The 25,213-nt window shown below is 35.7% G+C and overlaps 3 protein-coding genes across 22 annotated transcripts in view; 2 read left to right on the top strand and 1 right to left on the bottom strand.

Moving 5' to 3' along the window:
- Positions 1-8,373, top strand: part of FUBP1 (far upstream element binding protein 1) — a 31,170-nt gene extending 22,797 nt beyond the window's left edge. For 2 of the 10 annotated variants that reach the window (XM_063106994.1, XM_063106992.1), the window contains exons 20-22: positions 3,779-3,838; positions 3,916-4,061; positions 4,432-5,184. In XM_063106994.1, coding sequence (XP_062963064.1) covers positions 3,779-3,838; positions 3,916-4,061; positions 4,432-4,440 — 215 coding nt within the window. In that variant the 3' untranslated portion in view covers positions 4,441-5,184. Of the gene's footprint in view, positions 1-3,778; positions 3,839-3,915; positions 4,062-4,431; positions 5,185-6,667; positions 6,715-7,613 lie in introns of those variants that run through there. The other 8 variants (XM_063107000.1, XM_063106999.1, XM_063107001.1 and 5 more) reach the window with 7 other exon arrangements.
- Positions 8,374-9,601: 1,228 nt separating this feature from the next.
- NEXN (nexilin F-actin binding protein) overlaps positions 9,602-25,213 on the bottom strand; it is a 42,117-nt gene continuing 26,505 nt past the window's right edge. For 8 of the 11 annotated variants that reach the window (XM_063106984.1, XM_063106980.1, XM_063106987.1 and 5 more), the window contains 5 exons: positions 24,389-24,586; positions 15,836-16,057; positions 11,135-11,320; positions 10,430-10,787; positions 9,602-10,337 (listed from right to left, as the gene is read on the bottom strand). In XM_063106984.1, coding sequence (XP_062963054.1) covers positions 10,324-10,337; positions 10,430-10,787; positions 11,135-11,320; positions 15,836-16,057; positions 24,389-24,586 — 978 coding nt within the window. In that variant the 3' untranslated portion in view covers positions 9,602-10,323. Of the gene's footprint in view, positions 10,338-10,418; positions 10,788-11,134; positions 11,321-15,835; positions 16,058-24,388; positions 24,587-25,213 lie in introns of those variants that run through there. The other 3 variants (XM_063106981.1, XM_063106985.1, XM_063106986.1) reach the window with 2 other exon arrangements.
- On the top strand, positions 16,930-17,865 carry LOC134384967 (centromere protein Q-like). The gene is given in 2 exon segments (XM_063106800.1): positions 16,930-17,128; positions 17,130-17,865. Coding segments are annotated over 2 exon segments (804 nt in total). The 5' UTR covers positions 16,930-17,033; the 3' UTR covers positions 17,839-17,865.

Genomic DNA, 25,213 nt, shown 5'->3' with positions numbered 1-25,213 from the left:
CTTTGCAACATGGCCATTAATAAGTTTACTGTTTAGCCTTTTTACATTTTACTTGCCCAAAAAGAGTGGGTGTGTTGAATTCTAATTTTTATTGTTAGAAGTAGACATTTCATTTTGCCTTTGTTGTAATTTTCAGTTTCCACCATTTCCCTGCCACCTATTTTCTAAAATTCTGATTTTAGAGATGCTATGCTGGACTGTCATGAATCCTTTGTGTGAAAAGATGGTATAGAGATAAATAACACTGTTTGGAGATTCTCCCCCACCTTTTCTGTGTGTTTTTCTTTAGTCCTACAATAATCACCTGTTAATTTTATGAGCATAGTGCACCAGTTTAGCAATTTCCTCTCATAGGTAAATCTTAAAAGAAATAATGCTAGGTAATTTAGGTGTTTAATGAGCATTTTTCTTGCTTTTTTTCTGTTTATACATATTTATGGGGTACAGAGTTGACTATGTAAATTATGTGATGATCAAATCAATATTACTAGCATGTTCATCATTATAGATCATAATTACTTTTTGTGTCCCTTACCCAATTACTCCCTATCCCCCCCATCCCCCACACCTTAATGAGCATTTTTCATAGTGTGATAGCTACAAGGTTCGTTTATCTTTTCCTTTAAAAGTTCTTTTTGTAAATGATTAGTTGCTTAACTGCTCTAATTTGTTCTAGGTATCTTACTTGTCCTCAGGATCTCTTTTAGTATAACCACAAATAAGAGATGTTAAAGTATAAAACTGATATAGTTCAGTACTGAATTTTCTTAGATGGAGGGGGGAAAAGGAGCAATAAAATAGGTAAGAGTTTTATCGCCAAAGCCAGCTCCTTTATTGACTCTTCAAGTGGCAGGGCTAGGATTTCCTAGGATTCTGGATTTCCTGATTCCCCGATTCCCCATCCAGTGCCCTCTTCACCAAACTAAGCAGGCTGTCACAGCTTTTGAAGCCTAATTTCATCTTTTTCTGTTAAGAACAGAAAACCACACTAACAGTCTATAAATTTGTCATTATTTGCTTATTTGTAAATAAATCTCTATTGAAACGTGAGTTTTCAAAATTAGTTTTGTTTTCTGAAACAATTATGAATGTCCTTGGGTAACAGTAAGAGAATTCAGGAGAGAAATTCTTAAATATAAAATTCTAGAGGTTAAAAAGGTTGTTATACATGAATGGCAGCATTCTGGAGGTATTTTTGAAGCTAGAATAGAGAGAACAAACGGGGTTTCAGAGTCAAGAAAGGTAGTTCTTGATTGGAGGAGGGTAAGTGAAGACATTTTGGCAGAAGTTTGACTTAAGGAAGGCCCTCATAATATTAAGCAGTATAATGGACTCAGCCTTTTAGCAGCTGTTATCTTACGTAGAGTGGGGAGTTGTCGGAAATATGCAGGTGTTGTATAGAGAGATACCTAAGTGAATCTATTCAGGCAAGGCTGGCTCTTGGGTTGATAAAGAATGTTACAGGTGACTTCTGGGGCAAGTCTTTTATCTTTTGGATGACATGAAATAAAAGAAAACTTCATGCGTTGTAGAACTGTATATAAATAATAGGTAATTTTCTACTAAAGTGTAGGCTAAACTATCTGGCATCAAAACAGTAACCAAAGAGAGACATAAGAGGAACAAGATAAGGAAGTACATACATAAAAGGGGTAGGGGGGTACAGTAGGCCAAGGAAGAGAGCCAAGTCTTAAGTAGATAAGATAGGAAGAGTTCTTTCTCTGCTTCCAACCAGGCAAAATGAATCACATTTGCCCTTCAGATTGGAAGAATAGGATGAGTTTTTCATGTACATCTTTTAAGATTGGAATGTCAGATGTTGACAACTTATTTACCAAGTGTGTGTTTTCCTTAGAGTCTGATGTGTTTACTTTTAGCTTTCCACGGGGATATTTGAGTTTGGGTGTTTAAGGTTTTTTAGGGAACATCTGAGTCTGATGAATTTTTTTGATGTGTCTGCCTGTTTCTACCATCTTATATTGTTATTTTGCCTCTAAAATGTGTATCTTACAATGAAATCTAGTTCATTTTGTAAACCAGAGGTGGAAGTTATTGCTACCTTAGCCAGGTTTTGGTTCTGAGTGTGTAGTTTGTAGGAAACATTGTGTGGTTTTATTACTATTGGGGTATTTGGCAGTTTTCTAAATATTAAAACATGTTTTCAGATTTGCTTGAATTGTGTCTCCTAATAAAATCAAAATGTTCAACTCACTTCCCACTTCCCCTTTGAAAAGAGTTATTTGTGGAAGACAAATATGAGAATTTTTTAAAGTAGTTTATGAGACTTCTCTGTTGTTGCCCAAAAAGAGGGTTTTTTTCATGCATATTTAAAGTTAATAGTCATGAGTCTTAAGTTTTTATTCGCTCAGTTGCTTTTATTCTGTGGCCAGTTTTACAGTGGTGATAGACTACTTTCTGAAACTACAAAGTTGCCTTGTTGGCAAAATCCAACAAACAAAAAAAACAGCTTCCTGTGTGTCTGTGCTCTATTATTATTATTATTATTATTATTATTTTGGTCTGTAATAATTATTTTATAAAGCAAAGTGAATTATAAAATAAAATAGTGCTGAAGTAGAGGAATGGATAGGAAAACACATGTCCTCTTTTCTCCTCAATTTTTTATTTTGAAAATTTTTATACCTTCAGAAAATTGGAAAAATAGTACAGGGAACACCCAATTTCACCATTTTTTAAAAGTTTGCCGTATGTGCTTTGTGTGTATGTATGTTTTTTGCACATGAACCATTTTAAAGTAGATTGCAGACCATTTGCTCTAAACATACTCAATAATATCAACGTATAGACCATATTTAAATTTCTCTAGTTGTCAGAAAAATGTCTTTTTTAGTTATTTGTGTGTTTTGATTTGTTTTAGTTCAGAGCCCATTCAAGGTTCATGCATTGCATTTGGTTGTAATAGTTCTTTAGTCTCTTAATTCAGAAAAGTCACCCTGCGTAGAAAAAGACCTGCTTATGAAAGCTGAATTTTGTGTTTCATTAATACTCTTCTTTATGTCCTTAATCAGGTTATTTTTAATCATATTGTGTTGTAATTTCAATACATTTTATTAAAATTTTAAATCTCATTAAAGTGTATCTTGAAGACTAGTCTTGTACACATAGTTTATAGATCAATAATCAGGAAAAATCTGGGCCAGGTTTTAAAATAATAAATTAAGTCTTTAAATCATGGCCTTTAAATAGGTTTTTTGTTTTTCAAAAATGTTCTTTTTGTAGTTGTCCATTGAGGACTTGCATTTTCTTTAAAACTTATAGTATAGCAGATTGATCAAAGTGGATGAGAGAACAAAAAAATAGTAGGTTTTTCCCCCTCACACCCTCTGTTCATCATCACTGCCAGGGAACCATCTAGGTTTACAGATTACTTACTTGTAGCACTTTCCAAGTTTATTTAGAACAATAACAGTTTATTAAATATGGAATTGAATCAAATGCCTAAATCTTTACCGTAAAGCTACGTGGATCTTGGCTTTTTTGTTGTTGTTTGTTTGCTTCATTTTGCTTTTGTGTAAGCCTATAGCACCCAATATGCCCTGGACGTTTTGTTTTTTATTAATAGTGATGCTCTAGAACTAAGATTTACAATTTAAATAAGGCAAAAAGAAAATAGTTTTGGGGTTTTGGGGGGGGTAGTTTTCTGACACTAACCCATACTTAAAACAGGAGCAATTGTGAACCCTCTGTGCTTTTGTCTTTATAACCTGTACTTACAGTGGATGTAATTTTGTATTAAAATATAGGGGGTTTTTTTTAGGTCAACAAGGGCAGACACAAGATTATTCAAAGGCTTGGGAGGAATATTACAAGAAGCAAGGTATTGTTTTTATTAGAAATGAGATTCTTTGGGGCTTTTAATTTTGGTTACAGTAACAAAGTTCTGTTTTCTCAAAGGTCAAGCAGTTCCTGCTCCTACTGGGGCTCCACCAGGAGGTCAGCCAGATTATAGTGCAGCCTGGGCTGAGTACTATAGACAACAAGCAGCCTACTATGCCCAGACAAGTCCCCAGGGAATGCCACAGCATCCTCCAGCACCTCAGGTATAATAAATTTGCTAATTTGTTGATTTCCACTCGTCATGTTTCCTGCATGTTTGTCTCTTTGAGAGTAGGTTTGCCTTTTTAATTTTTATCTGGCAAAGTATAAGTATCTAAATGAAGTATTGTGGTGTATTGTTTGAGTTTGTTTGTTTGTATAATGCTTTCTGGCATCTGAGTGCTAAATATTTCTACAATGCCTTTGATTTTTAAAATAAATTTTCTTCCCCCAGGGATTTGCAAATCATGCAAGAAGCCACCACCATTTGTATTAACCAGTTTTTCTTTCTTAAAGGATTCACTCCTGAATTAGCTCCATTTAAAGGATTTTCTTTAACTTTTTGTGTATTTCTTATGTATCTCTTCTGCACAGGGCCAATAATAAGAAGTGGACAATACAGTATTTGCTTCATTGTGTGGGGGAAAAAAACCTTTGTTAAGTATATGGATGCAGACGACTTGATGAAGATCTTAATTTTGGTTTTGGTTTAAAATAGTGGTTTTTTTGTTTTTGTTTTTTTTTGGTTTTTTGTTTTTGTTTTTGTTTTTTTTTGCTTTTTTTTTTTGAAAATGTACAAAATATCTATCACTACTGATAGGAGGTTGATATTTCTGTGTAGAAATGAAAATTGGTTTGTTTTTAGTATTTAGTGTAGATGTACACATTCCAGCAAATGTATTTGCAACTATTATGTGGTCAATGCTTTGTGATATAAATGTACTTTTTCAATGTATACTTTCACTTTTAAAATGCCTGTTTTGTGCTTTACAATAAATGATATGAAACCTCCTGTGTCGGTAAGTTGGATATGTGGGTATTTTAAAGGATTCATAATTTCTTAGCAATTATAAATTAAGAAACATATACACAAATATATAAGCTTTCCCCATAAAATACTGAGTTTTTAAACACTGGCATGTTTTTTCCCCCTTGCAGTATAGTGATAGATTGGAGGATCTTTCCATTTATTGTATTTGGCTGTTTCAGCATAAGTGATCCTGATATCTTCATTTTTTTCCTTCTGTGTTTGATTAAAAACTGCATGTGTATACAGTGATCTTTTGGCATACTTCATTGCATTAACAGTGAAATTTCCTTTTATACATGGCCACTGTTTCAGACCTGTACTGCTGCTATAACAGTTAACCTTTCTGTTCTTAATTTGATGATGACTTGATTTCCAAGACTGTTTCAGCATAACTGATTTTGAACAGTTTTCAGATAGTGAATATGAGTAGTCTAATAAGAACAGTTTTTTTTCATGTGAAGCAATTCTTTCAATGTATATATTTGTTTCTTTCTAAATTTAGGGTAGAAAAGTGAATAGTGTGAAAAAAGTATATAGCTACTTTGCATCTGCCATTGAAACATAATTGGGTTATGGAAATGTTCAAGCTTTTTTCTTTTTTTTTCTTTTTGCAGTATAGATAAGCTTTGTTTTGTAAATGCACAAGTCCTATCATTGAATCAACTTAATTTTTTTATGTACTTGAAATCATTTTATTACTCTTTAACACTCATGCTGAAATTCTGATATTTTGTTGAAATCCATTGTTTTACTCTTTGCATATTTGTTGGCTCTTTGCATATTAATATATTAGACTACATGCAAATACAGTCTGTCTTGCCATTGTCTGTTGAAGTGCAGGTTTGATCCAGCCAGTATAGAACTAGCTCTGTAGGGGTGAGGAGGACTGTGCTGTGTATCATCCTTGATTGTGTTCCTTCAAGGAGCATTGCACTGTAAGTACATCAGAATGACAAATTGATGAACTGCAACAGTATCTTTTTGTCAATGTTCCACATAATGCAAATGCCATACTTTGTGTGAATATTATGTTGGAATACAGTGCTGATATCTTGGAAAACCATAACTGCTTCGTAATTTAACATAGAATAATACATAGTTCTGTATTTTTTTTAAGTGAGCTTAATGGGTAAGTATTTTTGATATGCTTTAGCTGTGGCTAAAGAAAACTGATCATTAACAAAGTTGAATATACTCACTGGTGCTCCTAAAATACTGTTTTTCAGTGTAAAATATGCATATCTTATATATTAATATGAAAGACTTGAAATGTATCAGACAGAAGTGGTTTTCAGTTTGCAAATAATGAGCAATGTAGCAGTTTTAACACCATTTCATAAATATATATTCTGTCCTTGGTGGGGAGCACCATTTGTTTTGGATATATTTTAAAGGAAGATGTGTAAGGACGTAAATGTTGAAATTACCTGCAGGGTGGGAATAGCAGTACAGTTCATTGTAGATATTTTGAAATGTTTTTGATTGTTTTATATAACTTAGAGTGAATTCCCTTACCCTTATTTAGATCTGGATATGTAGTTCTAGTTTCAAGTATTTCAAGTATAAAAGTTAAGGAGTTATCTGTTGAGTAGGGTATTGACATGAACAATTCCAGTATTTTGCATGATACTGTTTTATAGATGACCTTTTAGGAAAGTGGTGCATTTATTAATTAAACTGAAGAAATAGTTCAGTTGGATTCAGTATCATAACTCACAAATTGGAGGCTGTTGATTTTGATTCATTTAAGGTTTAAAATCTTTATTAATTGCAAACAGTGCAATTATTTATACTTCACAGTGCCTTCCCAGACCTTCCACCTTAGGTTCTGCTGCAAAAAGCAACAGGTAAGCACAACCTAAGGACATATATAAATAAATATTTCAGTACATTAATGTTGTCCCTGTGAGGTTTTTGTGGTTGTGTATTCAAAAGCAATCTGCTACTGCTTCCCCAAAATGTATTTTGTTATTTATGCTACCATTTCAGTGGAAAGTCTGTAAGTTGTTCAAGCAACTGTTTACATTTCTGGGTAATGTTTCTTATTTTAATTTTTTTTTTTTTTTATTAAAACAAGAAAATGATGAGTAGATTGCTGCTGTAATTAAACTATATCCAAATCTTTTTCTATTTTTTCCCCAAATATAGACGTGTTATAATTACTAAAGGACAATTACATAGTTTTCAAGATTTAGGAAATCACTTGTTCAGAAACTTCAACAGCCTTCACAGTCTGTTTTTATGATTGACAGGACATTTTCTTTGCCCTCCAAAGCGATGGTTTATTTTTCTTATTCTTGAACTGTTGTAATTTAGTAAGGACATTATGGGTCAGAGTTTTACGATTTTTTTTCCAGAAAATTCAGTTTTATATGTTGAAGAGGGAAAAAATTGTAAGGAATACTGGCAGTATGTTTTGATAAAAAGGCATGTGCATCAGTGAAATGTTAACTGTATATAGCAAATAACCTTTTATAATCTGTAGCAACCAATATTTTTCTGAGTTATAATATTTTAATAACTGACGCTGCATTTATTTTATTTTTTGCCAGTTTAAAATGTTTGTGTGTTCTTATATATTATTTTAACTGGTACATATTTTGAGTTAAGATGAATGTATTAAAGCAGCATCATATCAGTTTTGTTTATTCGATTTCTAAAATGTGCTGATCCTTTTAAAACTCCTGCTTATATCTCTACAACAAAGAAAAATATTCAAAAATACTGCCTTCATTTTCACACACAGTGCTGAAGATGCTGCAAGCACCAAATCATAGCTCATAAAATCAGGTCCTGAGATAGTTACCCATAAAGAGGAATCCTTTGAGCATATGCCATTGGTGAGCCGATGAGCATGGACCATAGAAGGGCTCAATGTAGAAGGTAAAATTGGCAAATCATAATTGAGAAATATGAAATGTATTCCCATACATAATATGGTATAGGGTGTGATGTACCTGCTTTTGATCACTTTTCATTTTAAAGTGCTATTCACTTGATCTTAAATGTTCCATGAACTGTTAAATTTCTTGATATGTAGTTACTGCACCACATTTATTTGTTTGTGTGTTGTAATAGTCAGTGATAGGTATGTTAAGACTGATAATATAGACGGCCTCTTTGAACCTTAAGAGCATGTCAGGTTTGGATTAGTTGTAGTTTGCATTTTCATAAAAGAAAATATAGATGAATACTAGTAGATTTGGGGGCATTGTTTCTATTTCATGAGGATTTTTTAATTCATTACCATAAGCCTTCACTGATACTATAAGCATTCTTTTAAATGGAGCTAGTCTTAACCTTGAAATAAATGGAAAGCAGAAAAGGTGAGCCAGTTGATTTGAATGTAATGGATGTTAGGAGCGTTAGAAACAATGTTTAGTTTAGAATGAAATTGTGAACTGAGTTAGTTTATTTAGCACTTAAAAAGATGACAATATGTTCCTGTTTTTTTTAAGACATCTTAGTGTGGTGATACTTAGAATTCTATGGTTTGATGTTTCTTTTAGAAATGAGAAGTATAGTTTTATTTTTTAATTAATGAAAATGGTTTTAATTCTGAGACTAGTGATATAATACTAGTTGTTTATAAACATTGTAAAATATATCCTTAAGCAAATATCTTGGTAGTTAATTCATAAGGGTGGGTTTGGGTAGGAGTAGCAGAGTACCTTCAGAGGAAAATAGGAATACATTCAGAAGTGATAACATTTCATTTATTTGAATACTCTGCCAGTAGAACCAGTTCTACCTAAAAAGTTATCTGTCGTCTAGAATAATGTAGTTTACTAATCCATGAGGATGTATTATTTTCTGCAAATTCTGCCTCATTTTCAAATGCATTTTAATACCTAGTTAATTTTGAGTCTGAAAATAATTTTATTGTTTAGTCACTTGATTTTTCTTGCCACAGTATATACTTTTGAGGGATTTTTTAATTGGTGCTTTTAAGAAGCAAATATATCCCAGGGATTTGTTTTCTTCAGTGATATCCCTATAGAAACTCTTAAATGTATTTGCGCATATATATATTTTTTCTTATGCATGCTCGATGCATTTTCGTCCTGAGAAAAATGTTCTCTACAGAAACTACCCGTGTGTAAAAAGAAGATTGGCTTAAAATGGCTACTGTGATGGGAACAGTGTCTTAGGGAGATGCAGCTTGGACTTGAGGTAAATTGAATACTTTACAAACTGGTTTAGAGTTTGCTTTAATGACATTGTATGTAAAAGGGCACATTGTTGCTGTAATTTTGTATGCATTATGGTTTCCTCAATAAAAAAATAAATGTACATTGGTGAATATCTAAGGGAGTGCTTTTGTGTCTTTTATACATAATAATACTCAGTAAAAATTTTTCTACTTGACTATTTTTCATTAAAGATTGGGTTTTCAAAAATTCTAACGATAAAGGGGCAGACCTTTCATAATATGGAAAGACCTTTTTTTTTTTTTTTAATAAAGAAGTTAGTTTATTATGGGTTTACACTGTAAAATAAAACTGTCTTCCAGAATATTAAAATATAAAACAACTTGATAATAGAACATGGCAGCTAATTATTTACAAACTCATTTTAAAGACTAGAATTTTAAATTGAAGGTTGTGCCATTTTTTCCTGATTCTAATCCTCATAGATCTTGAAACCTTTAATTATGTTGAAAGATAAACTTTTCTCCTTCATAAACTATTAATACAAACTTTTCTCATTAAAATATAATTTGTTCAGGCAAGATCACAACATAAACTTGCTTTATAAATTTGATTATATATAATTACACACATTTGAAAAATACATATTTAATATTCTCAACATTCAGAACACTGTATAGGCAGTGGTTTCTGTTAGATTTTCTCTGGCAATTGTTTTTTAAAAGTCCTTTAATTCTTTTTGTTTTTCTCCATGCTCCCCTTTTCCATGAAAGGAATGCCACTATTCTCCCCCCCTTCCCACACCCCCCTAATATATCTGCTTCTGAAGGACTTTGACAAAAACCAAAATGATGTACTACCAAGGAAAAAAGTACACTCAAATTGATAGGTTCCAAATTCATTCTCAACTATTTCAGACTAATTTTAGGTGTAAAAGCTCATAAATGACATTCTTTCATGCAAAATAATGTATCCTACTTTTTTTGTTTTAACATAATTGCTGTAAACTGTTATGGGAAATACAGAGTCTTTGTAATAGGTTCTGATAGAATTAAGTAAATTTACCCCTCTCCCCCATTAAATACATTTTTACTGCTACTGCATAATATGGCGATATATCTGGTGCTCAGTTTGGAAAAGAAGGTGTTCTTTAGATGAGCTTGTGTTTTGAAGACTGTTATGAAAAGGAATAAGAAGTCAACATAGTGGTACTTCTGGTTTCCTTTTTTGGCCCCGCCACAGAAAAGGTGGATGTAATGAGAAAGTTGGAGACAGAGAGAAAGTTCCGAGGGGAGGGGAGGGGAGCTAGTAGTCATCAGCTAAAAAAGAGAAGAACAAAAGTGATTTTTTTTTTTTTAAGGGGAAAAAAACATTAATAGAATAAAAGATTTAAAGAGTGATTAATTCTTACTTTCAATGGTAAGAATACAGGTACTAGCTGCAGAGCCTTTATTGTTGACTGCTTTGCACATATACTCTCCTCCATCTTCTGGGAAAGTTTCTGGTAAGTAAAGGCAGTAAGTTTCTCCTCTTTCAATATACTGATAGTCTTCTCCATCCTGCAATATTTCCCCTTCAAACCACCATGTAATTTCTGGTTTGGGTTCTCCTGTTACTTTAACAGTAAATCTAACTGGCTCGCTGTCTACAACTGATGTATTTTTTAGAGGCTTCTTGAACCATGGAGCTCCTGATCTGGTTTGCTCTTCATCTTCAATAGTGGACCCATTCACGGTGCTACCCTCTTCTTCCTCCTCCTCTTCTCTTTTCTATATTAAAATAAGTGCATTCAGGTTGGCATTTATAATATATTTATATGACAGTTGTTCAGTAATAGAATTTTGAAGGCAAATGTGTTTTTTTTAAAGTATAGAACATGTAAGTGTTTAATTTACCACAGTGTGTACTTCACAAAACATTCCAGTGAGTTGAAAGCTATTAAACACTTTTTAATCCCTCCTTATACAACTGGTTTTTAAGAGAGCATCTTTGGAGCCGGCCCATGGCTCACTTGGGAGAGCGTGGTGCTGACAACACCAAGTCAAAGGTTAAGATCCCCTTACAGGTCATCTTTAAAAAAAAAAAAAAAAAGAAAGCATCTTTGTAAGCCTTGTACCTTTTGTAGTGCTGCATCAATTTCCTTTTGTTCAAACTGCATGCGTAGTAACTTTTGTTCTTCAATTCTTCTTTGTTCTTCTTCTTCTCTTGCCTTAGCCATTCGTTCAAATCTAGCTTTCATATTCACTTTATGAGTAAACGGAGCTTCACTTTTTTTTGCAGGCTTGATATCAACATCATCTTCCTTCAAGAAATAATAATAATTGTTTTATAAAAACCAAGAACTAAATATAAGTGTTAATAGTCTTGAAGGTGTCATTTATAGGCCCAAGATAATATATTTGGTATGCATATTTGTGCTACACTGCAGACATGCAGATTTTCACTAAATCCCATCCAATTCCGGAAATTGTGCTTCCCTATCCTTCTTAGAACTGTGTCCTTGAGATGAATTCAACCCAAATTATTAATGGTCAAATGGCAGGGAAGAGTGTCTAACATGTATAAAAATGGGAAGTCAACTGTTGAAAGAGGCAATGGCTAAGAACAGAGAAGTTATTAAGGTGAAATACATAAGTCATCTATTTAGGAGTGAGAGTTGGAAACCATGGAAATAATTAAAGGAGTGGTACTTGAGCAGATTGTCAACTACCAAATAGTATGAGTCTAGGAAAAAGTCGATTTGTTGATGATGAGGTCACTAATGGCCTTCACAAGCAGTTTTAGTTGAGTGGGGTTAACAGTACAGTTTGTGGTTTCTAAAATAGTTGGAGTCTAAATTAGTTGAGCTTTTGTGGATCTATCTGGAAGTATCACAATTTACATTTTTCTGGGAAAGTGCTTCAGGGTACCACATCCAAACTAGGCCAATTGCCTGTATAAGAAAAATCTTGGTTCATGAGATGTCTCTCATCAGTTTGAGGTGTTGCAGTTCAGTTCCAATGAAAATAATAGGTAAAAGAAAGTTGGACAGTTTTTCTAGTTCTGAATCAGAGTTTTATGGTAGAAAACTGTTGTAAAGTCCTAGAAATTTTTGTGCCATTATTTACCTTCACTTGATAAACAATGCCTGATGGGCCAGCCCCGTGGCGCACTCGGGAGAGTGCGGCGCTGGTAGCGCCAAGGCCGTGGGTTCGGATCATATATAGGGATGGCCGGTGCGCTCACTGGCTGGGTGTGGTGCTGACCACACCGTGCTGAGGGTTGCGATCCCCTTACCGGTCAAAAAAGAAAAGAACATGATGCCTGAGTACAGTTACAGCTAATGAATGATGTGGGTTTTTTATTATACTTAAGAGACAAGGAAAAGTACATGTTAAACAATGCTTTGCTTACTGCAGTTTTATCTCAACAGGCTCTTTCAAAACAAGAAAAAGACCTCTGTTCACACTATACACTTGATTTTATTCTTTGTTTACCAAAGGACCTTCAATGTAGAGTAGTAGATATCATACCTGTTGAAATATTCTAACTGAATCCGTCCCAGTTATAACTTGCCTTCTGGATTTTAGAATAAAGTTAGTGTAAATTAGTAATTCTTCATTTAGCTGTCTCAAATGTACACTTAGAAAATAAGAAAATTGAGTAAGTAAAAGAATTCCTCATGAGCTAAATGGAAGAAAGTTTATGAGCAGTCTTTCTGTTAAGTATAGCTGTCAACTTTTCTTCAATCCCTGAAAAAACAGGTTTAAAATGTTTCTGGGAAGGGAATCTACTAAATGAACTTTGTTCTCTAAGAACATTCTTTGTAGGGCATTGACATCCCCAGCACGTGAATATTAAAGGCAGCATAGTTAGGATATGTATTTTCATTAACATACAATGAAGCATAAGAAGTGGTTTTGGAGTAAACCTGGAAAATCTAACCAGAAAGTCAAACACTGTAAGGCATTGAAGTGATTTAAGTACCAAACGAGTGGTACAGGTTAATAATTAAGTGCTACAGGAGTTAAGGTGGAATTCTTTGATTAGGGAAGGTAACCTGAGTGAGGCCTTGAAAGAGGTTTAGAATATATACAATTTGAAGACATACTGAACATTGACATTTTCTAAAGGAGAAAACTTGATATGTAATCAGAATGGGAAGCAGGGGGTGGTGCTGTATGGGTTCAAATGGGAGGGAGTCCCTACTCTGGAAGTTGATTGCACCAGAACTGCTAACACTAGTTTTTAAAGGCTATCTGAATGACCTTTAATCCAGGAAGGTATGATAGGAGAGACTTCAACATCCTCCCCAGGAAATTCCATTCAGAACATCGTGGGTTACAGAAGTTGAGCCATGTCCTAATCTCACATCCATTTATTCAAAATAAAGCAAGAGGTCACTTATATACCTATTTCCTTTATTCTTACCTACATATTTTGTAGAGATAGGTATAACTGCTCTGAGGTTTACTACCTTGAACAAAAAAGAGGAAGCACGTGCATGCTGATCGAACTTTTCTTTACCTTCTGTGACACATTTATCTAAAAACTCCATCTCAACTGATGTGGCTGTCCATCCACTAAATATTGGTGTTCTCTAGGATTTTATCATTCGTTTCCAAACTTAGCTTTTTCTAAATGGCTTTATCTACTCCTATACTTTCAGCTACTATCTATAAAAGGTAAAATCCTCAACTCTTGCGACTTGCCTGAACTCAGGACCTATGTTTCAGACTGCCTCTAGTAGCTCAAATTTTATATGTCCAAAACAATTTATTCACCCCACCTCTCCAGACCTGATTTCTCTGTGGCGTTGTCTAGTTTCCCTGGTAACTCTGAAGTAATGTTAGATTTCTCAGCAACCACTTGCCCAAAAGCAACCTGTTAACCCGGTTTTGTTAGATCTGTTTTTCTCCCTTGGCCCCAAGTTTATGCCTTCACTCCTATCTTCCAATTTATCCTTTATAATCCTAAAGTTCTTTCATAAGCAAGTATTTTATTACTCTGTCCTAAAATTTTGATAAACATTGTTCCTCAGATCATAGTACCTGCAAGGTTAAAAAGGCCCTTCATCAACTAGCCACAACTTTTGCAACTTTGTATCCTATCACCCATTATTCTGTGAACCTTACCTTGTAGTCCTTTGAACCTGTTTTCCACTCCTCATTTTTACAAGCTCTTGTGTTTACTCATAATGTCCCCTCAACATGATCTATGATCTATCTGTCCCCTCAGAATGATCTATTACAGTACATATAACCATTATAATTTTCTTTGATCATATCTCGTTAGGCTGAACTTGTTAAAGGCATATTATATTCACTAATACATCCACTACAACATGGCCCAACATGGCGTGCTTCTTTTAGCCATGATGAAAAGGCTTATCAACAATTGGCCCAGGCACTAAGTATATGTCACACAAGCTTCAAATACTATCAAATTGATGGATATCTGGATGTTCCACAGCATCTCCATTTGTCTAAAATAGCTGTGACTTCTCTTCCTTCCAAACTCTAGTGTTCCCATATTGTTATTGTATACTCACTTTGGTATACTCACTTCATATAGTCACTTTGATTCCTTCCTCTCCCTCTCTTCCTCTCCACCATCCCCAAGTCCTGCCAGTTTTGAATCTTTACGTACTTAATCTGTTCTCTCCATTCCAGCCCTAGTTCAAATCCTCATCAGGCCTTCTCTGACCACCCTGTACAAAATAGTAACACATACTCTGTTTCTCTTGTCCTGCCTTATTAATCTCTACAGCTTTTTTTTTTTTTTACCACCTTAAAATTGTTTTTCATCCCTTTCCCCCCACCCATTAGATTCTACCCATGCATGAGCAGGCACTGCAAGTTTAGTCATTCATGTAGTCCCAGTGTCCAGAGCAATCCCTGGAACATAGTAGGCATTCAAATAACTTTTAAATGCATTTATCTAAAACCATTTTTAGCTTCAGCATGGCCTAGCTATAAAGAAGTCTATCTGATAATATCACTCCATGTTTTAAAATTTTCTTCACATGGCATCTAAGACTTTCCGTGATCACCTCACCTGTGCTTGCATCGCCATTATCTTTTGCTCTCTGTGCTTGCCTTAATAATGAATTGCGTCTAGTCCCAATAATTTGCACATAATATCTTCATCTTTTTATTCACAGTCCCCTCTGAAGGCAGCTCCTCCCAATTTCCCACACCTGTTTTGCTGGAATATTTGATATAAATGTATTTTTATAAGAATATAGAATTAAATGCTGTTAAATATAGAATGGCAAGTCTGGGAGAAAAAAAAATTCCAGATCCCATTTAAACCAATATTCATAATCATGGGAATAGTCCTTAAGCTAGAAGGGACATTACAGGTCAGTAATTGCCCCCTTATTTTACATATGGAGGTACTTCATGTCATCAGAATTCTAATTTAGGTTCTTAACACTGAATTATTGCTGTGACTTTGAGCAGATCATATGGGCTTTATGGGCCTCATCTATAAAGTAAGAAAGTTAGTATGACTAACCTCTGGCATTTAACTTAAATATACACTGGTTCTACTGATTTAACTAGAACATATGCCAATAAATATTTTTGAACCTTTTTTGCTAGTGAGCCATTTGAAGTTCACTATGGGTTTTAACACTGATAAAGGTAATTTTGTGAAACAATGCTAGAGTGGGGAAGTCTTTCAAAGTCTCTAAAGATCTTAATATGCTTTTGTTATTTAGGTTCCAGATTGTTACATACACCAGTGGTTAACTGTAAGTACTAAAGCGTATTTCAAAACTAATGTTATTAAATTTATTATTATATCATATTTATGTTAAATGAAAGTAATATACCTCATGAAAGTTTTCTGCTTCTCTCTCTTTAATTTCAAGGTCAATTGCTCTCCTCCTTGCTCGTTCTTCTTCTATCTTTTTCTGTATTTCTTTTTCAGACAACTGTCCAATTTTTTCAAACTTGCTTTTTAGATTTTTAGCTTGAATAGAACCACTTCTTTTTAATTTGATTAATTCTTCATATTCTCTGCTCAATTCAAAGGTTTCATTTTCTTCCTCTTCCTTCAAGAAAATTGAGATTTTGATATATTGAATATCAGCAAATTAGTTTGTATTGTACAACAAATCAAAGAGTGCACCATTTCTTATTTGAAGCCAAAAATAAAGCGTAAATAACCTCTTCCCTAAGTGCATTGTCTAAATTTACTATCTATAAATGGTGCTACAAATTTAAGACTTTAGAAAACATCTCATTCCATTTAAAGTATTAATTTCATTAGGGAATATGGCTAAAATCCTCTAACATTCCATGATAACCTGCTAAAACCAAAATCTACATGGCAAGATTAGTTTTCACAAGGAATTATAGGAAGATTCTTCTTGTTGGTGGTGGGAGGTGGCTGGTACGGGGATCTTAAATCATGACCTTGGTGTTGGAAGACTGTTCTAACCAACTGAGCTAACTGGCCAGCCCAGAAGATCCTTGTTAAGGGAAGGTAAAGAAATAGAATTGAAAAAAAAAAAAAAGAAATAGAATTGAAAGAACACAGGGCTAGTAGTCAGATACGCTTTCTAGCTGTGGCTCTGATATTGTGCAGCCTTTTGCTTAGTTGCTTAAGCCATTGGGTATGAGTTTCTTCATCTCTAAGTAGTGCCAGAATATCTCTAAAATTTCTCCTATCTTTGATTTTTATGGTAGTCTTATAAGGTTAAATATCACTTTTAATACTCAAGCTAACAGGCATTTCTAGAAATATATCGGCATACCCTGGAGATTTTGCAAGTTTGGTTCCAGACCACCACAATGAAGGGAGTCACACAAATTTTTTGGTTTTCCAGTGCATATAAAAGTTATGCTAAGGGACTGGCCGCTTAGCTCAGTTGGTTAGAGCACAGTGTTAGAAAACCAAGGTCAACTTCCGCGTCTCCTCGGCTTTAGATTGTTTGGGCGCGAATAACTCTGTGCCGGGCTCCCAGAAGGGTTCAGGAGGAATCAGCGATTGTTTTAAGCACTGTTATAACTTCTGTTTAGATTAAAATGCCTGGTAAAGCAAGTGCTTCCAAGAAAAAGTCTGAACAGTTACAAAGAAATCCAAAAAGAAAAATTGATGATGATGAAATGAAGTTGTCCGAGAAAGATGAGAAACACAGTGAAAAGAAATAAAAATCATCCAAAGCGGCTGTCTTCTGAAGGACAAACAAAGCATACTAATCTAAAACTGGTGAAGATAGCACCCAACAAGAGGAAAACCTGGCAACCTCTTTCAAAGAGTAGCAGAGAGCATTTGCAAGCTATGATGGAATCAGCAATAATACCAATTTTAATTAAGAGTATTAGAGAACAAGAACAAATTCAATATCATCTTAACTTCTTGAAGAAAAGATTGCTACAACTGTGTGAAACCCTAAAAGTCCCTCCCAAAAAGCTGAAAGATTTAGCTAATGTGTCAAGTTTACTGAAAATGGAAAGTGCACAGAACAGAGCTAATGAAGAAGGTCTGGCATCGTTGCAGGAAGAAATACATAAAATAGTAGAAACCGTAGAGGTAATGACTGGGAATATTCAGGGCCTAAAGAACAAAATTCAAATTCTGGCAAGTGAGGTGGAAGAAGAGGAGGAGAAAGTAAAACAGATGCTTCAAATGGATTGTAGTGGGGTACTTTCTCTTCCAGAACTTTCTCAGAACAGTCTCAGAGCACCTACACTTCAGAAAGAAATTTTGACACTAATTCCAAACCAGAATGCTCTTCTAAAGGACTTGGATGTTCTTCATAATTCATCCCAGATGAAAGACATGTTAACATTCATTGAAGAAGCCTATAAGAAACTGGATGCCTCTTAAAAGTTATTTTTTGTTTTTGGGGTTTTTTTAAGGTTGTTTCATATTAAATTAATGGTTTTGAATTTGTAAAATTTAACCTATGATGATATTACAGAGGCTGAGGCTTCTGCAAGATTCATTATCCCCTAATATGCACTTTAAAATTACCTGTGTAGATCTGTCATTAGTATCTAATATAGTTCTGAAAACTCTGAGCTCTTAGCAGTTTGCCAAATCTAGGGAATCAACATTTATATTGCTATATCTGCAGTTATTTTCCTAAAACCATAAAATAAGAATAGCTATGATCTAACAGTTATAATGGCTGAATGGAGCTCTTTTACTGGTTTGTACAGAGGAATCTTGATGCCGTAACGTAATATATGTAAAACGTTTATGTATAGAGCCTAGTGCATAAAACCTAGTGGTTAGCCGTTACTTTTTATTAGCTGATGGCTTGCATTTTGTCTGGTCATCTGGAACTTGAGTAATCCCCAAATGCCTTCATTCTTTTACCTAACTCCCTAATCTTTTTGTGAAGTAGTTAGGATTTACTGGATATCTCTAACTTTGGAGGTAACGTCAACATTTTATTTTGGGGGTTGGTTAGTGAATAGATGTCAAATATGTACTTTCTACTGCCATCAAAGCATATTTTTACTTTAGGAAATTTTTGAAAAGGAATATTTATTCCTCCAAAACAAAAACCAACCAGAAAACCCTTTTGTATAAATCTCTTCTTATTGTGATAATAAGTTTATGTGTATGAGTAAATTATCACTTAAATATATCAAAAATCATTTCAAACCAAAAAAAAAAAAAAAGAAAACCAAGGTCAGGGGTTTGGATCCCTGGCAAAGAAGGGGGAAAAAAAATTATGTTTACACTGTACTATATTCTGTTAAGTATGCAATAGCATTATGTCCAAAAAACAATGTACATACCTTAATTAAATACTTTATTGCTAAAAAAATGCTAACAATCATTTGAGCTTTCAGCGAGTCATAATCTGTTTGCTGGTGGAGGCTCTTGCCTCAGGGATCCTGACTGATCAGAGTGGTGTTGCTGAAGATTGAGGTGACTATGGCAATTTCTTAAAATAAAACAGCAATGAATTTGCCACATTAATTTACTCTTCCTTTCACAAAAGATGTCTTTGTAGCATGCAATGCTGTTTGACAGCCGTTTACCCACAGTAGAGCTTCTTTCAAAACTGGAGTAAATCCTCTCAAACCCTGCTACTGCTTTATCAACTACATTTATGTAATCTTGTAAATCCTTTGTTATTTCAACGATGTTCACAGCATCATCACCAGGAACAGATTCCATCTCAAGAAACCACTTTCTTTGCTCATCCATAAGAAGCAACTCGTCATCTTTTAAAGTTTTATCAAAAGATTGCAGCAACTCAGTCACATCTCCAGGCTCCACTTCTTTTTTTTTTTTTTTTTTTTTTTGTCTTTTTCGTGACCAGCACTCAGCCAGTGAGTGCACCGGCCATGCCTATATAGGATCCGAACCCCGGTCGCTGCGCTCCCAGCGCCGCACTCTCCCGAGTGCGCCACGGGCTCGGCCCTCCAGGCTCCACTTCTAATTCTAGTTCTCTTGCTGTTTCCTCCACATCTGCAGCTACTTCCTTCACTGAAGTCTTGAACACCTCAAAGTCATTCATGAGGGTTGGACTCAACTTCTTCCAAGCTCCTGTTAATGTTATTTTGATCTCCTCCCATGAATCACGAATGTTCTTAATGGCATCTAGAATGGCGAATTCTCTCCAGAAGATTTTCTACTTACTTTGCCCCGATCCATCAGTGGAATCACTATCTATAGCAGCTATAACCTTATAAAATGTATTTCTTAAGTAATAAGACTTGAAAGTTGAAGTGACTCCTTGACCCATAGGCTGCAGAATGGATGTTAGGTTAGCAGGCATGAAAATGTTAATCTCCTTTTACATCTCATCTCCATCTCAGTTCTTGGGTGACTAGGTACATTATCAGTAAGGAGTAATATTTTGAATGGAATCTTTTTTTCTGGGCAGTAGGTCTCAACAATGGGCTTAAAATATTCAGTAAACCATACTGTAAACATCCTGGCTTTGTTGTTCAATTTATAGAGCACAGGCACAGTAGATTTAGCGTAATTCTTAAGGGCCCTAAGATTTTCAGAGGAAGCATTGGCTTCAACTTCAAGTCACCCCAGCTGCATTAGCTCCTGTCAGGAAAGCCTGTGTCCTTTGATGCTTTGAGCAAGGCATTGATTTCTCTTCTGCTGTGAAAGTCCTAGGTGGCATTTTCCAATATAAGGCTGTTTCATCCACATCAAAAACCTGTTGTTTAGTGTAGCCACCTTCATCAGTGATCTTAGCTTGATCTTCTGGAAAACTTGCTGCAGCTTCCACATAAGCATTTGCTATTTCACCTTGCACCTTTATGTTATGAAGACAGCTCCTTTCCTTTAACCTTATGAACCTTTTCTAGCTTCAAATTTTCTTCTGCTCTGCAGCTTCCATACTACTCGGCCTTCATAGAATTGGGTTTGGGCTTTGGCTTCAGGGAATATTGTGGCTGGTTTGATGATCTATCCAGAGCACTAAAACTTTCTCCATATCAACAATAAAGCTTTCTTATCATTTCTTAACATTCATGTGTTCACTAGAGTAGCACTTTTAATTTCCTTTACGAACTTTTCATTTTCATTCACAATTTGGCTGTTTGGTGCAAGAGGCCTATCTTTTGGCCTATCTCGGCTTTTGACATGTCTTCCTCACTAAGCTTAATCATTTCTAGCTTTTGATTTAAAGTGAGAGACATGCAACTCTTCCTTTTACTTGAACACTTAGAGGCCATTGTAGGGTTATACACTGGCCTAATTTCTATATTGTGTCTCAGGGAATAGGGAGATCCAAGGATAGGGAAACAGAGAATGGCCAGTTGGTGGAGCGGTCAAACACACACACATTTATTAAGTTCTGCATCATTATAAAGGCCCGGTTCATGGCCTCCCCTAAACGATTATAATAGTAACATCAAAGATCAGTGATCACAGATTACTATAACAGATATAATGAAAAAAGTTCAAAATATTGTGAGAATTACCAAAATGCAACAGAGACACTAAGTGAGAACATGCTGTTGGAAAAATGGTGCCGATGGACCAGTGTAGCCACAAACCTTCAATTTGTGAAAAACGATACCTGCGGAGCACAGTAAAAGCAAAGTGCAATAAAACTAGATATGCGCATAGTCTCCTAAAATCCCTGCATTTCTCCACATACCACTTGTATTCTCAATTGTATTTTTTGTCAAGAAAGATAGAAAAGGAGTCAACCGAAATTGGGCTCCAGTTCTTTACAGCATTTTATCTTGTCCTTTCATTCAAATGCCTTTCCCCTGACTTTCACTATTTATTACTACTTGTCCTTTGTAGTATTTATTACACTAAACACTAATCCCACTAATATGGAGTGGTAAAATACTGCAGGTATTCTTAGTATGCATTTTCTGGAGAAAACCTGAGTTCTAGACAAAGTTTAAAAAGAGAGTGGGGGTGTGTCACATTGGATGATGTGACGTGAGGCTTAATTTCTTGGCTCAACCAAGGGTTAAAAGAGAAAACATTCCTTTATACTACCTACCTCCACTTTTTTAACAACTATGTGGGTGAAAATATGCAACCATAAAATATGAGAAACCAGCAAATCTATGACATCACAATGGTTTCTAAATCACTCTGATCAAAATTAATCATTGAACTAATTAGCTACAGTCTAGGAACTGGCTTGAAATCTCCCCAACATAGCGGGGTAAATCAGTAGCACCAGAATTTCAAGACAGTTACATACTGTCTACATTTCAATAATGTACTAAAATATTCTGTAGAAGTGAGTTTTCAAAGAGAATTAGGCAATTTTCAGCTTCCTTTATGAAATAAATGTTATTCAACTGGGCACATCACCAGTGCCTTTGGGCCTCCCAGGGGTTCTGAGACATGGAGTGCAGAACAGACCCCCTACCAACAACTATGCACACTGCCAGCACCTTGGGGCCCACCTGGGGACCTGAGGTATAGAGCCGGGGACCAGACCCTCCCTTCCACAACCAGGCACACCACCAGGGCCTTGGGGCCCACCCAGGGGTAGAGACATGGAGCTGGGACCAGACCCCTCCCACAACCAGGCACACTGCCAGCACCTCAGGGCCCAACTGGGGTCCTGAGGCATGGAGCCAGGGACCGGACCCTCCTCACAACCAGGCACACCGCCAGCGATAAGGAGCATACCAAAAACATTACCTCTCTGTGGGTGGCCCACCACAGCCACCACAGTGACCACGGCTGCCATGAAAGCGGCTAGATGTTACAACCACCATGCAGATGGTCCACCAGCCACTGGAGTGCACTCACACAAGGAGAGTCACAAGCAGAGACCCAAAAAAAGAAGAGGATGTCTCCACAAAGCCCATTCCAGAGTGACAGAAGAAGCACCTGCTCTACGAAAATATTGGGGGACCGGAACACACCTCTCAGCATTGGACAGATCATCTAGTCAACAAATCAACAGAGTAACCATTACTATTTCAGAAAGAGAGAAGAAATCTAGGGTAATTAGAGGGGGGAGCGTGGAGGGAGAGGGGGATGGGGAGATATTGGATGAGAGGCAAAAATAATAAGTACAATTTGTAACAATATAAACAAATGGTATTGAATTTGAGGGAAGGGAGAGAAACTAGACCTTGGAAAACTTTCCTACAACATATTTATGATATTTTATTCATATATTTATATGGCATTTATATCTTCAGGGCCAGCTAGATAATTTGCTGAGCCACAGCCAGGGCAGTGAAGTAAAACCCCTTTCCACAGGCCTCCTGCCCCAACTCATGACAAAAAGGCAACTTCCAAGAGATTGCATAGGGACACACTTGGTTCCTAGATCAAGAGTTGGTAAGAGGACCCCATCAAGTCACCTGCCAGACATGCCATGGCACTGCCAGTCCAAGGCTGACACAGTCACTGTTCACCTCACCTCAGGTCATAGGACTGCTTGCTGGAACACAAACCTGCTGATGTGTATAGCCTGGCTTCTGCCAGGGGCTAAGGATGATGGTAAATACTGGCCTCCTTCTTCACCTCTGCCACCTACACAACCTGGGCCACTCAGACAGAGGGCCACAGCATCCAGGGGCAGGAAGGAGGTTAGGCAGGGCCTTCCAGAGGGTGTTACTGAGAAGGCATCCAGGGAGGCAGAGAGATAGGAGGCACAGGTGAGTCAAGGTTCCAATATCCTAAAGTACACTCCATGTCCTCACTTACAATACACAAATTCAAAGATAAAATTAACAATTTCAGGGCCGAGCCAGTGGCGCACTCGGTAGCGTGCTGCGCTAGCAGCGCGGCGACGCTCCCGCCGCGGGTTCGGATCCTATATAGGAATGGCCGGTGCACTCACTGGCTGAGTGCCGGTCACGAAAAAAGACCAAAAAAAAAAAAAAAAACAATTTCAGGGCCGGCCCCATGGCGCACTCGGGAGAGTGCAGCGCTTGGGAGCACAGCGGCGCTCCCACCGCGGGTTCGGATCCTATATAGGAATGACCGGTGCGCTCACTGGCTGAGCGCGGTGCGGGCAAAACCACGCCAAGGGTTGTGATCCCCTTACCAGTCACAAAAAGAAGAAAAAAAAAAAAGAATTTCAAAAGGGCAACCTCAGAGCATTAAATCCCAAACACAGCGGCCCTTCTGAACACAGGGGTCCTGTGAGTACACAAGTTGCATGCCCATGAAGCTGGCCCTGTATAGTCTATATGTATATTAATTAATTTCAACACTACAGAAATCATACTAAGATATTTAACAGAATCAAAGTTCCATCTTGGAGTAATTTAGTAAAATAAAATGATCAAAGATTTGCCAAACTTCATCAGAAATATTGCTATTCTGAATATCTTCTTCACGTGGCTTTATATTTCATCTTTTTAATATTATACATACATAGTATCTGTGTTTTATAGTGATAATAAAAATGTACACTTCATATTTTGTACAAAATGTCCCCTGTACAGAATAGAAAAAGTTCATAGAATAAAAAATAGATAAATGGCATATTTTTCTTTAGGGCAAAAAAAAAAAAAAGACCTGCCAAACTGATGAACCTATTAGTATCCATGGTACTCCTGTCATTTTATCTTACTTTGATTAAACTTATCAGTTTGTTTCTTTCAAGGAAAATAAGTATAAAAGGGTATATTAAGAACTCTAGAACAACAGTTCTCAGTCACAGTGTACCCACACACAATTTTGAGATATACAGTAAAATTTACTTAAGGAACTATAGTAATTTTCAGTCACTTGCAAACCAATTTTTTTTTTTTTAAATAAACAATGAAAGAGTAGTTATAACAGACTAGAAAGTACAGATAACTAGGCTGAAGCCTATATCAAGTAAGTGCCTCATAGGAATATATTGAATATCCTTTATGTGAATAATAATACCAGGTTACTGTAAGGTAATGTAGATAAAACACTTAGCTTAATAAATATGTAGAATACAAATGTATATTTCTTAAACTCTTACCTCTCCCATTTCTTGTCTCAGTTGTTCAAATTCCTGTTTCTCCATTTCTAGTTTATATTTTCGTTCCTCCTCTGTTCGTCGTTTTTCTTCTTCCATTTTTTGTTTTAATAATTCTTCAAAATTAATTTCCAGTTTTCCCGGTGTAAGAGATTCTTGAGAAATTGTTTTATACATCTCTGGGGAGTCATCATCTACTACCTGTTTAAAATGATCTAAAATAATTATCACTCTTGCCAGAATTATACATTATAAAAAGGGAATATGTCTTGTAGAACCTGGGATTACTTGAATAGAAATGTTTCACATTGAACTAAAAACCAGGATACCTAAATTCTCTTCAAAAGTATGAAGCAATAAATAAGGGAGGAATTATTAGAAAATGTAAGACTGAGGTATTTTGTGGTTATGAAGGATATGGTAACTATCTATTCTCCATTCCAATGAACACAGTGAAATACTTTGACTTTATTTATATTATAAATAATTTGAATTAGATTTTAAGATTTTCTAATATTGAGAACATTTTTTAAATAGATTTAAATGAATCTCCAATCTGGTAATTAAAATAGAACATTCCAAGGTTGGCTGGTTAGCTCAGTTGGTTATGTACAGCACAGTGTTATAACACCAAAATCAAGGGTTCAGATCTCCATACCAGCCAGCTGCAAAAAAAAATTTTTTTTTTTTTTTGGCAGTTGGCCGGCACAAGGATCTGAATGAACCCTTAACCTTGAGGTTAGAAGGCTGTGCTCTAACCAGCTGAGCTAACTGGACTGACTAAAAAAAAATTTTTAATAGAACATTTCAGTTAAGTCATGGTCTTGT

This window comes from Cynocephalus volans, chromosome 8 (genome assembly GCF_027409185.1).
Source record: "Cynocephalus volans isolate mCynVol1 chromosome 8, mCynVol1.pri, whole genome shotgun sequence".
In the NCBI taxonomy this organism is placed as follows: Eukaryota; Metazoa; Chordata; class Mammalia; order Dermoptera; family Cynocephalidae; genus Cynocephalus; species Cynocephalus volans.
The sequence above is the reverse complement of the archived record's forward strand: the minus strand, read 5'-3'. Positions and strand labels throughout refer to the sequence as shown.